We start from the raw sequence: 17,399 nt of genomic DNA on the forward strand, positions 1-17,399 counted from the left end.
TAACGTACATCAAGGATGTAATTGATATGATGGAAGTTTGACAAAATTGTTTCTTGTTTTCTACTTTTGTTCAACTTTTCTTTAGTCTTCAAATACCATTGGCGTAAATATTTGAAAGTTGAAAGCACAAAAAATTAAAGATACATTAGTTAATTAATTAACATAATTATAGTTTAGCTAATTTATAATTCATCATTAAAATTTAACGTTAAATACGGTTTGAGTTTATATAATTCACACGTTTGTATAATTCAAAATTTGTATAACTTTTGTAGAATGTCATTTTGTATAATATAATTTGTATAACTATTTAAAGTTCAGATATTTGTATTTGTATAAATTTGTTATTTTGAATTTATACAAAAACAACTCAATTTTTCACAAATTATAAAAACTCGCAAATTATATAAATCTGCAAATTATATAAATAAAACAGTTTAAACTATAGCTACAGCACATACATAAATATGTAAACTATAACTAAAAAATCTAACTAAATTTATTACGGCGGTTATTTGCGAAATTTCGTTTCAAAGTACCCTTGGAGATCAACCCATTTGTTTATCCTTCTGTGCTTTGGAATTGAAATTTCTACCATTTAGTGACTTTTTTGGTAATTGAAACTATTATTTGGCACATAAACAACTCTAACAGTCTAGGATAAGTTTTTCTTAACTACTTATCAATTGAAAATTATTTATTTTAAGTTATAAAAAAGTTGGGGTAATCCAATTTATTTTTTCTTATAAGCTGTTTTAGATAGGATAAATCAAATAAATTCAATTATATTTTGGGACTTATTTTAAGCACAAAATAACTTTAAATTGATCAATCAAATACTTTAAAAAATTAAAAATAGCTTATAAGTTAATCCAAACGGACTCTAACTATCGCTACTTCTAAGTAGCTAGGGGTGTTGGATCTATAAAAACCGGCCAAATCAATCAAATATCGCACTTCACTCATATTTTATCAGTCGAAAAAAGAATGGCATTCACCATTACTTTTTCATAATGGACACTGCACACACTTTTAAAAAGTAAATAAAGTATATAAACAATAATGGACCTAAAACATGACTTGAAATGACTAATTAATGTTAAAAGTAAAATTGGAAAATGAAATTATTTTTATCTTAATATAGTACTAAAGTAGAAAAATAAAGTGAATAAGTAAATATGAAATATAATAATTTAATTAGACTTTTTATTTTATCGTTAATGAGAAGATTAGTCACACATATTTATATTTAGCTATTTTAGATCATAAAATTTAATTTTTATTTTTTTTTAAAAAAATCGTAATCAAGCAGCTTAACATAAATTGGACGAAGAAAATAATTGTGAGATCAAAAGGTTAGGAGGGACGAAAAATCAATCTGGTTATAAAAAAAAATTATTTCTTGATTTCTTCTGTATGAATGAGATTAAAGAGAATAAAATAAATTAACTTTTTTTAAAAAAAAATGTTCTTTTTGACATAAATAATCAATATTTTCTATAAAAAAAATTAACACTTAATTTATTCTTGATAAAAATTAGAGGCCCCGAAAATTAGGGGCTAAGGCATATGCGTTATTTCTTTAAGCATAGAGCCAGTCGTGCTTGTAAATCTTAGAGCCCGTTTGGATTGACTTAGCTTATAAGTCGTTTTCAGCTATTTTGAGTGTTTAACTGGTCAATTTAAAGTCATTTTATGCTTAAACTAATCCCCAATAAATAATTGAGTTTGTTTGGATGAATTTATTTTAAACAGTTTATAAGTTGAAAACAGCTTATAAGTCAAAAAAAATAAGTTGGGCTACATCTACTTATTTTTAAAAAAGTTTATATATAATTTTCAACTTATAAGCTATTTAAAATAAGTCGCGATTAGAGCTTGAGTTGAGAAAGCTGTAAAAAAAATTATACGACCTCCTCTATTTGTAGTGGGCGTATCTAACTAATTAGTTATGGTTCATTTGAATTCATAGTTTTTGACTTGGGTTATATATGTGCTAAAATAATTATTAAATATATATAAATAATAGAGTCAGAATTCAAAAAAAAAATTAAAATAAAAACAAATTATTTTTTTAAGTTTTTAATTCTTTTTTAAAAAAATTATTTTCTTTGTCTTGTATTTAAATTAAGATAATACACATAATTTTTATTAATCTTGTATTTAAACTTTTTTTAATTTTTTTATCTTCATTCATTATCTTTTCTTTTTTATTTTTCTAATGATTTTATTTACTCTTTTTCTTTTGATTTCAAATTTAATTCCAAATGCTTGTATTTAAAATTAATTAATTTCGAATGGATATCAAATAATTAAAAAAAATCAAAACGTTAAACTAAAGAACACTTTTTAATTATTTTTTTAAGGAATTCACATAATTTTTTAAAAATAATTAAAAGTGAAAAGATAAGAAATTAATGAAAGAAAAAAAAAGTTTAAAGTGATGAAGAAATTAAAATAAATATTTTACATAGAAAAAATGAAAATAATCATATATATATATATATATATATATATATATATATATATATAAATTTTAATATCAATAATTATGTGTACTAACTAATTATAAATTTACCAATTAAAAAAAGATATGTGTCCAATTTTTACACTAATCACTTGCCTTCAAGAGAGTGCACACTTTCTGTGTCACGTCAGCCTTTAGGGTGTATTTATTTCATTTTAAAATAGTTTAGGAGGGTAATAGAAACTCTAGTTAAGTTAAGGCGTGTCACTGAAATTTCGATCATTTAAGAGGTACGTACTTATGCATTATCCCAATATAAAATAAGTACTTAAAAATATTTTGACAATATGTTTTATGTGTAAATTTGTGTTGCATATCAATCCACTTTTTTAATGAGCTGAATTGAATTAGACTAAAATAAAATGAGCCATTAAATAAGCAATCAACTTGAACGAGCTATATTTTTATGACCTAATTTTGCTACCTCTACTAAAATCACATTAATAAATGAGGTTGTCCGAAAATACTACAATCTCAAGGGTATTCAATGTAGTTAGTTGTGAACTGAAAATAGTGGGATAGAGAAGGATCCATATACTCCTATAGCTAAGCAGTACAAACTAATTGATATATAGTAAAGTTCAATTGTTCTTACAAGTTACATTAAGTTTAGCCAGGGATAAATGTGAGATTTAGAGAATCTTCGACTTTTATAGATTCATAATCAGCCTTTACAGACAAATTATTAAATTAAAATATTTTTTAATTGAATATAAATGATCACATAGTTAAGCCACTGTTTGGCTATAGATTTTGGTTCCAAAATCTGAAGTTATATTTGGAGATCATTTCAAATAATTGTTTAAGGGTTTGTGGCAGAGGTGGCTCAAGTTGTGACACTATTAAAACAATTGCTTTAGATCTTCAAATTTCTAAGGCTCCAAAAAAGTTTTTAATGATTGATTTTATTTTTACTTAAAATAATAATGAAGACGGTAAAACAAGTTCAAAATTTATATTAAAAAATGAAGAAAGAAAACAAAAACTATCTACCTTTAACAAAAGATATTTTTGAACTTTGAATTAAATAACTCAAATCTTCGTATCAATAAATAAAGTTTTTACAATAACATCCAAGGTAATGCATTGCAAACACATGACTAACATCTTATTAAGTAGAATTAATCTTTAGTTTTACAGTACTACGTGAGGTTAACTAAAGACTTTATATTATTTAAGAATACTACATTAAAAACAACAAGTATATACAAATAAAAAAGATAACTCAAAATTATTATTTTTTCTATGAATTTATATATATTTAAGGCATCTCACTAAAATTTTACTTTAGACCACTAATTTTATTGAGACGCTTTTGTTGTGCTTTACTGGAATACCAATCTCTAAACTAATTCTATATAATTTGAGCCCTTCTCAACGTTTGATGTATCATAAGTCATTATAATATATCAGATAGAATAGTTAAGGCGCACGTCAATTGTCAATTGAGCTATAAACCAACTTTATTATTAATACGGAAAAGGGCCAAAATTACTCCTGAACTTTGAAAAATAGTTTATTTATGCCCTTCGTTCTACTTTAGGGTCAATTATACTCCTACCGTTATACTTTGACCAAATATGCCCTTGAAATTAAATCTGTTTTTTATCTATTTTTTAAAATCAGTTTTTTTATTATTTTAAATTTGTTTTTAAAATTTGTTTTTTATATTTTTTTAAATCCATTTTTTAATCTATTTTTAAATCTGCTTTTAAAATTATTTTTTTAAAAATCTGTGAATGCAAATTTATTTTAAAAACAAATTTAAAATAAAATAAAATAAACATATTTTAAAAAATACATAAAAAAACAGATTTAAAATTTTTTATTTTAAATTTGTTTTTAAAATCTATTTTTATATGTTTTTTAAATCTATTTTTAATCTATTTTTAAATCTGCTTTTTAAATATATATTTTTAAAATCTGTGAATGCAAATTTATTTTAAAAACAAATTTAAAATAAAATAAAATAAACATATTGTAAAAAATACATAAAAAACAGATTTAAAAAAAATAAATTAAAAGGCAGATTTAAAAATAGATAAAAAAAACGAAATAGATTTTTTTAAAAAAAATATGTTAAAAAATGGTTTTAAAAATAGATTTAAAAAAAATAAAAAAAACATATTTAAAAGGGGAAATAAGTTGACCACTAAGAAACTGACACGTGGCATTCTGTTATACTCAAGGGCATGTTTGGCCCAAAGTATAACGGTAGGGGTATAATTGACCCTAAAGTAGAACGAAGGGCATAAATAAACTATTTTCAAAGTTCAGGGGTAATTTTGGCCCTTTTCCGTTATTAATAACAAAGAGAGGCTACAAAATTCAAGTTCTCGTAAAAAAATGTAAGATGCTAACTAATTCAATTTATTATAAAAATTATTTTATGCATTTATGTCAATGTAATAATCTTGAGGATCATTTTCGAAAATTTATGCAAAATTACCATTTTATCCCTATCATTAGTGCCCCCGAGTATTATTTGTTCAGTTTATGTGGTTGAATGTGTTAAAGTCTTAATAGTTAGTGAACTGTGCAAATTCTTGAGTTTTATAGAGTTAAGTTGTGAAAAAATAGTTTTTGGTACCAAACGGAGCTACGAGTTTCGAAACGAGATTCGGTCAGTTCCATCAGCTCCAGAATGTGGAAGTTGGTGTAGGAGAGGTGTCAAAAATAGATTTGGGGTTGATATATGAATTTAAGGTCTTAAGTTGAAAAGTGAGATTTAAATGAGTTGGCTTGACTTCGGTCAACGTTTTGAGATCCGACGTCGGATGAGAATTATATCAGTTATGTTGTGTCCGGAACGTCGAGTTTGGTCTAGTTGAACATTGACTTAGAGCTCGGGACCTTAATCATCGTTTTGAGTTTTTAGGCCAAAAGTTGAGTTTTAGGCCAATAAGGGATCTGGGAGGGTATTTTGGTCAAAACAACTTCTTTTTAAAAATATGACGATTCCATTGAGTCCGAAATATCAAATTTAGTGTAGTAGCATATCCGATTTATTTTTATCGGACCCCGAACGATTTTCGAGGGTCCAACCGAGAGAAATTTTGGACTTAACATTCGACTGTGATCTAATTTCTGGTGCAGGTGATTTTGTTCTTCGCGTTCGGGACCTACCCAATAATTACTCTACGTGATCGCGAAGAATATCCACGTGATTGCGAAGGTTTACTTCTTTATGTATCGCGATCACGGAGGTGGAAACGTGGTCGCGAATTGTTTTTCTAGTGCTTTGCGATCGCGAGAGTAAGTGTTAAGTCATGAAAATAGTTCCATTTTCGAAAAACCACCATTGTTGTCGATTTGGAGCTTGGAGAAGGCAATGTTTTGGTAGATTTCTTGAGGAATATCTTGTGGGTAAGTCTCTTTTTCAATTCCCCATCATTTATCTATGAATTTCCTTCCTTTAATCCTTGAATAAGTCTAGTTTTAAGTGAGAATTATTGGGGGGTTTAGTGTTTCAATTTCAATTCGGTTTCATTAATTTCTATCTTGTTTCTTAGCCTAATTTTATGGGTTTTTCACCCACAAATTTCCCTCAATGAGTAGAACGTGAATTTGCAATAAAATTCTAGATGACCCTTTTTGAAATTAATCAATTTTTTGGACTATTTTACCTCACGTTCCGAAACCTATCAATATGGGTGTCATCGGACTCCTTATGACACGTATGTTTCGTTCTTAATAGTGGGTTATCATTTTGGATGTTGAATTCAAAGATCGATCATCCGATAGAGCGTTCGAGTGCGGTTTCAGCAATTGAGGTAGGTTTGATTATCCTTCTTGGGGCTGAGTTGGGGTGATTAGTCAAATTCTATGTTGTAGACTTTGGGATGGGGTCGTAGTGTAGCTTGAGACTGATAATTGAATTTGTGATGCCCGTGTAGGGCCCTATATGTGTTGTGTAGCCTGTGTGGGGGCCTTATATGATATTTTATTTGTGATTGTGACCGTGTAATCTATGGCTTAACTGAGTAGAGAAGTGAAGAGGCTATTGGACTTGTAATGCCCGCCTGAGGGGTTGAGTTAAGGCTTTTGAACATGCCGAAGTATTGAGATATTGTTGAGAAAATGGTAAACACTAAATCTGATGTATTTCCTACCCATTACTGTCTATTGAGGGTGAAAATCATGCTTAGGTTAAATTTTGATAACTTTGAACCTTGTATTACATGTTGAGTGAATATTACCTCCATGCCTTATATGTTGTAAATACATTCATCCTCATTCATTATCATTGATCATTGAGAAGTTGAGAACTGTGAAAACCTTTTTTTGAGAAAGAAAACGTCACACCTTGCATATATCCTTGACCATGAGTAGGTGGCAAGCGGATGCGATATTAGAATCATAAGTCATTTTTCATGAGTTGGGTGGCGAGGTAGTTGATACATTGAGATTGTGACAAGGTATATGGTCTGCGAGACACCCATAGATCCTTCTTGGTAGCACAACTCGGCAGGTGTATACGATAGGTTGTGCGACAACCTTGATTTCGCCGTACCATCATATCATTGCATCATCATAATGCATTGCATTGATACTTGTGATATTTGTTCTATCTATTAATTATGATATTGAACTGTATTTATGTGTTTACTTTATTCGCGTCGTTCTATATAAATTGACAGCAACGTGATCGGAGTGAGACTTTTCTGTGTGCAGGTGAAAGCGTTCCTTAGTTTATATCATAACTTTTGATTAACTTCTTATATTTAGTCGATTAAATCTACTGAGTACATGTGGATTGTACTCACCCCTACTTCTTTGTCCCATTTTGATGTAGATCCTTATCAGGGTATCCCACATGACAGTTGATCGTCTTATCGCGTAGATATTTTATCATTCAGATTAGTGGTGAGGACTTCGGATTTAGACCGTCATTATTTTTAGCTTTTATTTCCAGTCTTTATTATTATTCGAAGACTTATGATGTATATCAAATTCGATCATTTTATTAGATGTTTTTTACACTTATATCACTAGGTTTTGGGTATAGTTTCGTTCTTGTTGTCCTTTTATTGTATTTAATTATGACCTGACTTTCCTTTGGGAGTGTCGTATGATTTTACTTTTCGGCTTACACAACGGGATGAGATTTGAACGTGTGTTAATGACCTCAATTTTTGGATCGTGACAGCCAATTAAACATGAGCCAATTATCAATTAGCTGGACTGTATATTCTATCATAATTTTTTTGAAATATGTCAAGTAGGTTATTTGTTGAGCTGAACTGAAATTAATTTTTATAATTGAGCAGTTAGAGAAGAATCAGGTACTTAGTAAATTTCAATTAAGAAAATTTTCTTGAGTAATTAAGTTTACGAATTGATTGCGTGGATCAAGGGAACAAAGTTCAACATAGAATAATTGCTACAATTTAAACAAAGAATGAGTTTTGAAATTAAGATAAAGCTTGTGGAGATCGAAAAAAAAATGAAACCAAAACCCAAATAGGATTGAATTCCTTAACCAAATCCAATGGATTTTTGGAGAAAGAAGCCAAGAGAAATTTGACCATCATTACTCATATATACAATACTAAAAAAATGAAAATTTCATTCTGTAATATAGTTATAACAGTTGTTTGTATAATTTGCATACCCGTATAAATCCGTTTGTATAATTCGCTGACAATATACAAATAGGGTAAATATATATAAATTTTGTATTATATATTTTATAAAATTTTCAGAACTTATACAAATCAAATGTATCAATATTATAATTATATACATGGTAGGATAAGCATATACAAAATTTAGATTTATTCAATTAGCAAATTCTGAATTTATACAATTGGGAGTTTAATTATACAAATTCTGGATAATTATAGCTATGTATATTAATTACTGAAAAAAATTTACCGCGAGTGGAAATTAACTTAAACTATAGCCATATATATTAGTTAAATAGTATATGTTTGCTAATTTGCGTCATTTTCTCTGCTAAAAATAATACAAAATTCGACGGATAGAAAATCAATGGATAGTGTCGGTCCAAAAAATAAGGAAAAATCGGCCCTGTCCATTGATTTTGTATTTTTTTTTAATTACCGACGGACTTTAAGAAAAGTTTTTTTTCATGCAAAAAAATGCATGAAATTATATATTTTATTTAATTATTTTTTTTTAAAAAAAATGACGCAGACCTCATTCTCTTTTCTTTTTTACAAAAGTCTACGGAAATGGTACAAAAATGCCCCTGGTTCCAGTGGATGACCGCCATGTGTTTAAAAAAATTATTCAAATTATTTAATTAAAATTTTGTTAAATAAATTTTGATTTATAATTAATTTTAAATAATTAAATTGTAACCAATAGATGACCTTCACGTGTTAAAAAAATTATTCAAATTATTTAATTAAAATTATGTTAATTTTTTTTTAATTTATAATTAATTTTAAATAATTAAATTTTAACCAATAGATGACCAACACATGTTTAAAAAAATTATTCAAATTATTTAATTAAAATTATGTTAAATTTTATAATTGTTTCACTTCTTTTGTGGAAAAATGAATATCTATGTCGTTTTTTTTAAAATTCTCCTATTTATTAAGGTGAGAATACATGATAGTCAAATAAATATCGATATATTACATAATTATTTATATAATATCGATACATGATTATACACATTTATACAATATCAATATATTACAAATATTGATATTGTATCGATATTGTATAATATCGATACATGATTATACACATTTATACAATATCAATATATTACAAATACACTATATAGTTATTTATACATCATATGTACATGTTTATACATCGTTTATACAATATTGATACACATTTATACAACATTTATACAATATCGATACATTACATATACAATACATATCTATTTATCAATATCGATACATTACATATACACTACATAACTATTTATACAATATTGATACATTACATATACACTACATAACTATTTATAAAAAATGGATACATTACATATACACTACATAATTATTTGTATATTATATATATACATGTTTTTACACTACTTATATAATATTAATAGATGAAAAAAAATTCATGAAAAAAGTTTTGAAAAAAAGAAGATATTTTTTACTCAAAAAAACGCAGCAAAAAAAAAACAACAGCAGAATAATTTTTATTTTTTTTAAAAAATCACCACTGCAAAGGAAAAATGAAAAAGAAAATAAAAGAAAACAAAAAAGGCCTGATGGTCTTGAGCCGAATTGAGAGTTCTGTAGTGTTCAGTAAAAAAGACCTAATGGCCTCGGGCCGAATTAAGCCTTGTAGTATTCAGCCATGACCTCTTTTTGGCTATTTTTTATGTAAATAAAAATATTACTAAATTTTTTATAAAGTAATAACTTTTTGGTACATAAATAAAATTAGCCCTTTTTTTTATTCCCTGCAAGAAGTTTTCCACGGTAATTTTATTTTATTTTGTGTTTTTATGTTCCACAATTTACTTCTTGTTCAGTCTCAATAACCCAGTTCTCCAGCACTGTAGGTGATAGCTAAAATAGCAATATTAGTCCTCCTTCATTTCCCAAATTCTTGAAAGTATTCATAAGTGCACTTCTCCAACTTTGGAAAGAACAAAAAAAAATTTAATGAAGGTTAAGCTTCTACTCTGCAATCTATTATGGATAAGTTCATCTTATTGTTAATTGGATTGGCTACTTATACTCTTACCATTGGATTGGACTTAGTACAATTTCTTTTACTTTTTTCCTCTTTCCTTACCTTACATCAAGTTCAATATACTCTCTGCTTGTTAGTATGATACCAACTTCTGATGTATGGATGATGAGATAAGCAATTCACAGTTATAAAAGAAAAAAAAATAACTTGTTATGCATACAGATTGTTTTAGTATCATATAATAGGGATGCATGTTGAGTAAAAACAGTACTCTATCATAATTTATATGACTCATTTTCCTTTTAGTCAGTACCAAAAAACTGACATATTTTCTGATTTAACAAATATTTAATGACAATATCAACATTGAACCCATGTCAAGTTGAACCCATGTCAAGTCCACTTATTTGGCAAAAAGTAAGTCTATAAAGGTATACTCTTTTTAAAGATAATTTTGGAACATTGCAAATCTTCTCATATTTCTTAAACTTTGTGTCTAATCAACCTACATTACATAAATTGGGACAGAGGGGGTATCAGATTTTCAAGCATCCAAGCATATGGGAAGACAAGATTGCACACTCAGTGCCACAAGTATCTAACTGTAATAAGACTTAAGGAAAATTAAGGTGACCATTTTGGCCACAAATTCCTGTTGTTGTTCTGTCCTTGAAAATACCTTATTTAAAAAATCGCTGAAGCCAATTCAATGAGATGAATATAGCTCGAGTTCAGTAGAAAGTGTCTATTAAATGAGAAGGAAAAAGTGAAAGCAAATGATCTAAGTGCTAATAATGTCGAAACTTATTAGATGGCACGGATATGGAAGACATTGGAGGCACCATGGCAATGAATATAATTTGTATACACCAACAGCTTATATGTTGAGGTTTTCTGAGTTCTGAATGCAAAGGAATGGCAGAGTCCTTGTGCTATTGTATCCTCTGACTCTGCAATCTTTCAAGAGAGAAATCAGAATAAGAAAAGAGAGCAACACAAGAGCGAATTATAATGAGTTTTCATGTTTGCTATAATCACCTTTGAGAAAGCAACAGTCTAGTAGAAACTACCAATTAGGCCATTGTAAATCATGACAACCTCTTCTTGTTCGGAGTGTTCATTAAAGGCCTGCTTACACAGATAGACAAAGAAGTTAACGTCAAGCAGCACTGCTTTCATAAATCATCATTCAATAGTAAAGAAGTTAATGTGATGCAGCACCATAATCATACTAAAAAGAGAACTCTAAATATTTCATAGATCACCAGTCTGCATTAGTACCCTTCAGTGTTGTTAACGGTAACTTATTAGTAGTAGTTTAAAGTTCAAAAAAGCGACATGCCATAGCATAAGTTAAGACACAGTTATAAGAGAACACAAGAGTTTGTGTGTTTTGAAACTAGCCTAGAAGGTCCCTTGGGTTGATACTTAGAGTCAAGCAAAGAATACTCGATCATCAAGATTGATAGTGGCAAAAAAGTTTTTCAGGTCTTGAGCATGTTTTGATATAGACGTCCACGTTTTCCATTATGTTGAATATACTTAGGTATGACTTCCAAGCTACTGGAAGGTCTTCTCAGGCATCCTCCTTAGCAGTTTACAGGTTACGCAGAAAGTTAGTTCAGCTCATTGAGTCTAATTGTCATCATACTAAACCAAATAGAGATGTAGAAACAACATCACAAATTATTTGATTATTTTGACTATTGTTGTTGTAAGATACCTTAATACATTGGTAAGTGTTGACAAAGTAGAAGGGAGACCAAAATCAGCCGTCTTATCTCAGAAATCTCTTGTTTCAGATGGATCATAATCATAAGCTTCACCAGCCTTAACAAATCTACCTTTAACTCGTCTTCTGGTATCTGCCCTAGCCTTACGTGAAGCATATCTTATTTGCTTACCAAACCTTCATGTCACAAAACATAACATCAATAAAGGGAAAAAAGTTGCCATTTAATCACTTATCTAATCTATGTACTGAAAAGGTTAGATTAGATAAATGGTACTAGCAATTTGGTAATTGTACGTAGGGAATAAGGGCAACCTATGGGAAGTTTTCTTGAGGTGAAAAAGAAGAAAAATAAAGAACTCTAAGAGGACTCTAAATGCAAGAGTTACAAAAGATGAAAGCATGAAACCGTCCTCTATTTGAAACATAGATAGTTATGGAAACAATATTGCAATTTTGTAAAGATATGAAACTTGTGCCTAACTCAACCCGAAAAGCTAGCTCATGAGGGGAGGATTGCTCAAGTCCATATAAGCAGATCACCACTCCATTCCTCAACCAATGTAGGACTTTATCCACTCTAACAAATTTTAGTGAGACAATGAAATGAATATAAAAGCAGCAATAAACAAGTTATGATGGATCAAATGTAGGATGAATATGTATCAACTTACGTTCTAGTTTTCTTTTTCTCGTTGTATCTCATCTTGGCTTCATGCCTTTTCTGTGGACAATTTTCTAAACTCAAATCCCATGGTGCTTCATTCAGAAACCCCGGTGGCAACCCACAATCTTGATCTGCACAACTTTCTCCAGTGATGTTGGAGAGAGATAAGGACATGCTTGGATGAATTGGTGCAGGTAGAAAGGGTAAGACGCCAATGCTTCCGTTGCAAGTGGAATTCATAAGCATGCAATTAGCATTAGCACTCATTGTCTGCAATAGATTCGTTGAACTTGCAGCTGCAGACATTTGTGAGGACTGCAATCCCATATACTCTTGCTGCACTGAAGATGTTGCCTAACAAAAAGTACAAATGCAATAACTAAAGCTACACCAAAAAAAAACAAAAAACAAAAAGCTGTAAACAAGTTAAAACAAGCCACCAAAACTGAATCATACTAAGAACAAAATACTGTAAACAAGTTGCCTTAATTGTGTCAACAGTAGAGTCTGGTTTGTACTGCATTTGGTATACTGTCTTTAAAACTCGATTTATGGGGAACGCAAGAGAGAAAATTAAGAAAGCAGTAACACAAACCTCGTGAGAAGTTTCTACGTTATTAGATCCTGTGACGGATGCATTTTTCTCCATGACTGGGCAATCCAATTCCTTGTTTTCATTAGAGTATCTTGGATGACTCTGTTGTGAACTGCCCAAAATCTCATAACCACAATCGAAATTCAATGTCACATCGTCAAAATCAACACCTTTTGTGAGATCATCACCTTCCTGTAATCCGAGATCCTTAATCGGACAATCTTGCTTCATTTGAAGTAAACAAAGAAAGTACTATTAGTGCATACAACATATTCAACACCAAGACTTATTTGATGGTTGTATAGATATAGCATGGGAGGATCTAAGGCTGGTTCGGCTGTTCAAATGAACTAGTTACACATGAAAAACAATTTAAAGTGTATACATATAATAAGATCACGTTCATTCTTAACTCACTTACTCTAAATCCTGAATTATGAAATCATAGTTTAGAACAAGTCACACATGATCTAATCCAACAACATTGCCAGTAATATCAAAACAATTCAAACAAATAAAAAAGAAAATAGGAGAAGATCAAGAGCAATATATAACCTTAGAAAGAACAGATCCCTCTGAGAAGGGTGCCAAATCTCTATTGTAGGAAGTCATGTAATTGGGATCGGGAGGAATTGCCCACGTTTCAAACTTATAATTAGAAGGCAATTCATTGAGCTTACTAGGTACAAAAGAACCGTCATTCACTTTAGTCTCCAAACTGCTATTATTCTCATTGATAGTCAATGAGCTACAAGGAGGATTACCAAAGCTGCCAAAATTAGTGGCAGTACCAATAGGCATTTCAAGAACTAGTGACAATATCCGTGTAAACTCGTCAGGAGATGGACATCCAGTGTAAGGATTCAACTTCTGGAGTCGATGCCCTGTTCCGATGCAGCCATGTCCATCCCAATCACAGCCTTCACATAAACTTATTCCCTCATTCATACATCTCACAATTGCTGGCTGTGTAGTACATTTGTCACAAATGAGAGAACGTGAATGCCTTCGAGATATTGGATTTGCTGAGTGCACATATTCATCACATTGCAAGCAAAGCCTCACTGAATCTGATTTACAATACACCACTGCCCTAGCTTGTGTACATAAATCACATACAGGATCCATTCAACTTTTTTTAGTACACTCGATTACCAGCTGCTAGTAATCTTCTTATTTATTTGTTTATTCTTGAAATTTATGTTGACCCTAATGTTTAAACAAACCAAATCTTAGTGAAGTTATCCACCTGAACGACGAAAAATAAATAGGTTGATGATCAAATTCGAATAACTGGTACTGGAATTTGATCCTAAAGATTTCAAAAGTACAATATTGATTGACACAAAATATGTTATGATGAACTAATTATGAAAAGTTGAAAGGGGAAAAGAATCTACAAGAATGTAAAAGTTTAGTTTTTTCTTTGATTAATAATTGGACTTGTGCCACCTTTAGAGAAGTTTGAGTGAATATTACCATTGGTATTTATAGAAGTGGATAATACTCTTTCTTGGGGTTGCTGACATGGAATGGTATTTCTTGCTTTAACTGATTTTGATTGAAGTCCTTAGGACTCGCTCTCTACAACTCCATTCATGCTAAAAACTTAAATAAAAAAAAATACAATCTCCAGCTCATATTATTTTTTTTGTTAGAGGAGATTCGAGAAAAGATGAAATAACAATACGGGTCGTTTGTTAGGATATATAAGAATACTATTGAATAAGGAGTTGTGTTAGTAATGCTGATATTAGTTATTTAAAGATTATTTTTTTATACATTATTTAGTTTGGCGTATTATTAAAAATAACATACATTGGTTAATTTCTAAAAGAAATTATTTATTTATAAACATACCCTCCACAAATATGATGGAAAAGATATAGAAAATGTTTTTAGGGATAACTGTGTATTTAATTATACTAACATATGCATTAAAACCTCTTACATTGTTAATAGGCATAATTCATAATCATGCCATTTAACTTGGCCTCAACTGACATCTATATCATCAAACTTTGGGTGTGCACAAATAGACACTTGTACAAAATTGAACAAATAGACACATTCGTCCTACGTGGCGTCTTACATGACAATTTTATGTCCTACGTGTATTATGCTCATGGGCGGCTCAATGCCTTTAAATATGAGGTATCCGCCTTAGGCCCCCAAATTTTAGGGACCCCATTTTTCAATAATAATAAAATTATTATAAGTTTATTTTAAAGAAAAATTATACTATGTCTTTTAATTTATTTGTCTTACTTTTTTTTTAGTTCGTTTCGAATCATTAAAGAATGTTTCTTTCTTTTTTGTCAATTTTTAAATTTAACTTTCATCTAACATGGTTAAGACCACAAGATTAAAAGACATCTTGGTATATATATCTTTAGTTTAAGATCATAAGATTCGAAACTCCTCTTTACTTTTTTAAATTCATGTCAAGTCAAAAATCGGATAAAATATTAAAACGAATGAAGTACTACTTAGAAAAGTAAACTTTTTTATTAGAAAAATACTTTGCATCTCAAAAAACTAGAAAAATAGACTTTAAATATATATAAAAAATATTAAAAATTTAAGGCCTCCGATTTATTTTTGGCTTTAGGCCACCGATTAGCTTGAGCCGCCCCTGATTATGCTATATATTAAAAATAACATCCATTTGCTTAATTTCTAAAAGAAATTATTTATTTACAAACATACCATCCACAAGTATGGTGGAAACGAGATAAAAAATATTTTTAGGGATAACTGTGTATTTAATTATACTAATATATGCATTAAAATCTCTTACATTGTTAATATGCATAATGTATAATCATGTCCTTTAACTTGACCTAAACTGACATCTATACTCTCAAACTTTGGGTGTGCACAGATAGACACTTGTACAAAATTGAACAAATAGATAAATTCGTCTTACGTGGCGTCCTACATGACAATTTTATGGCCTACATGTATTATGCCCAAGGACTGCTCCATGCCTTTAAATGTGAGGCATCCGCCTTAGCCCCCCAAATTTTAGGGACCCCATTCTTCAGTAATTATAAAACTATTATAAGTTTATTTTAAAGAAAAAAATTATATTGTGTCTTTTAGTTTATTTGTCTTACGTTTTTGTTAGTTCATTTCGAAACATTAAAAAATATTTCTTTCTTTTTTTGTCAATTTTTATATTTAAGTTCCACCTAACATGCTTAATACCACAAGATTAAAAAACATATTGGTATATATATCTTTAGTTTAAGATCATAACATTTGAAATTCTTCTTCACTTTTTAAAATTTCGTGTCAAGTCAAAAATCAGATAAAATATTAAAACGAATGGAATACTATTTAGAAAAGTAAACTTTTTCATTAAAAAAAATAACTTTGCATCTCAAAAAACTAGAAGAATATAATTTAAATATATATTAAAAAAATTAAAAAATTAAGGTTTTTTTTGGCTAGGGCTGCTTAGCGGGCAGATTGAGAGGACAGTTTCACTTAATTGGTCTATCAGATATCGATTTTTAAACTTATTAATCTAGTAGCCAACCTATAAGATATCGGTTGATACGATAATGGATTACCAATTATCAGACGGTTATTGGGCGGTGTATCGGATAACCTTAAGAAATTCATAGACTATTTGACAACGAGAAAGAACTTAAGTTGACATTGAAAAGGTGGAGCTGATTGAAGAGAAGATATAACATACAAACAAAAGTCAAGGATACATTGACTTCAACTTGATCACTCATATTTTTAACACAACCAAGACTCATGTCAATTGGCTAAAGACTGAAAAAGAAGTGTAAGTATATGGTAATTCTTAACGGGTTAACAATTTATCCGATAAAAAAAATTAATAATCTGCCTCCACACCAATAAGCCGTTAATTATAAAATTTTAATTCGTTTTCCAACCGTTTATTCGATAATCCAATGCCAATAAGCTAATAAGTCAATTTTGCGGCTGGCTTATTGGTTACAGTTTGGTTTTGAACACCCCTATTTTTGGCTTTATGCCATTGATTAGCTTGAGCTGCCCCATGCATAGTTACCGACTGAAAACAAGTTAAATGACATATTTATGTATTATGCATTGTTAATGCCATAAATTTTTAAATATTAATTATACATACCTTAATACCAATAAAATGTCTACCTAATGCTTGCATTAGTTATACATTAATTAAAAAAAAATACCAACTAGTAATACAAAAAATTAATGTATGCATTATTTTTTT

The 17,399-nt window shown here is 29.4% G+C and overlaps 1 protein-coding gene across 1 annotated transcript; it reads right to left on the reverse strand.

Moving 5' to 3' along the window:
* Positions 1-11,950: 11,950 nt before the first annotated feature.
* LOC129876754 (zinc finger protein CONSTANS-LIKE 12-like) lies at positions 11,951-14,290 on the reverse strand. The gene is made up of 4 exons (XM_055952253.1): positions 13,718-14,290; positions 13,163-13,387; positions 12,575-12,921; positions 11,951-12,077 (listed from the first exon to the last, which is right to left on the reverse strand). Exons 1-4 carry the CDS (start codon positions 14,288-14,290, stop codon positions 11,951-11,953), a joined length of 1,272 nt encoding a protein of 423 aa, XP_055808228.1.
* Between the last annotated feature and the right edge of the window lie 3,109 nt (positions 14,291-17,399).

The sequence above is a fragment of the Solanum dulcamara genome, chromosome 2, assembly GCF_947179165.1.
Source record: "Solanum dulcamara chromosome 2, daSolDulc1.2, whole genome shotgun sequence".
NCBI classification, from domain to species: Eukaryota; Viridiplantae; Streptophyta; class Magnoliopsida; order Solanales; family Solanaceae; genus Solanum; species Solanum dulcamara.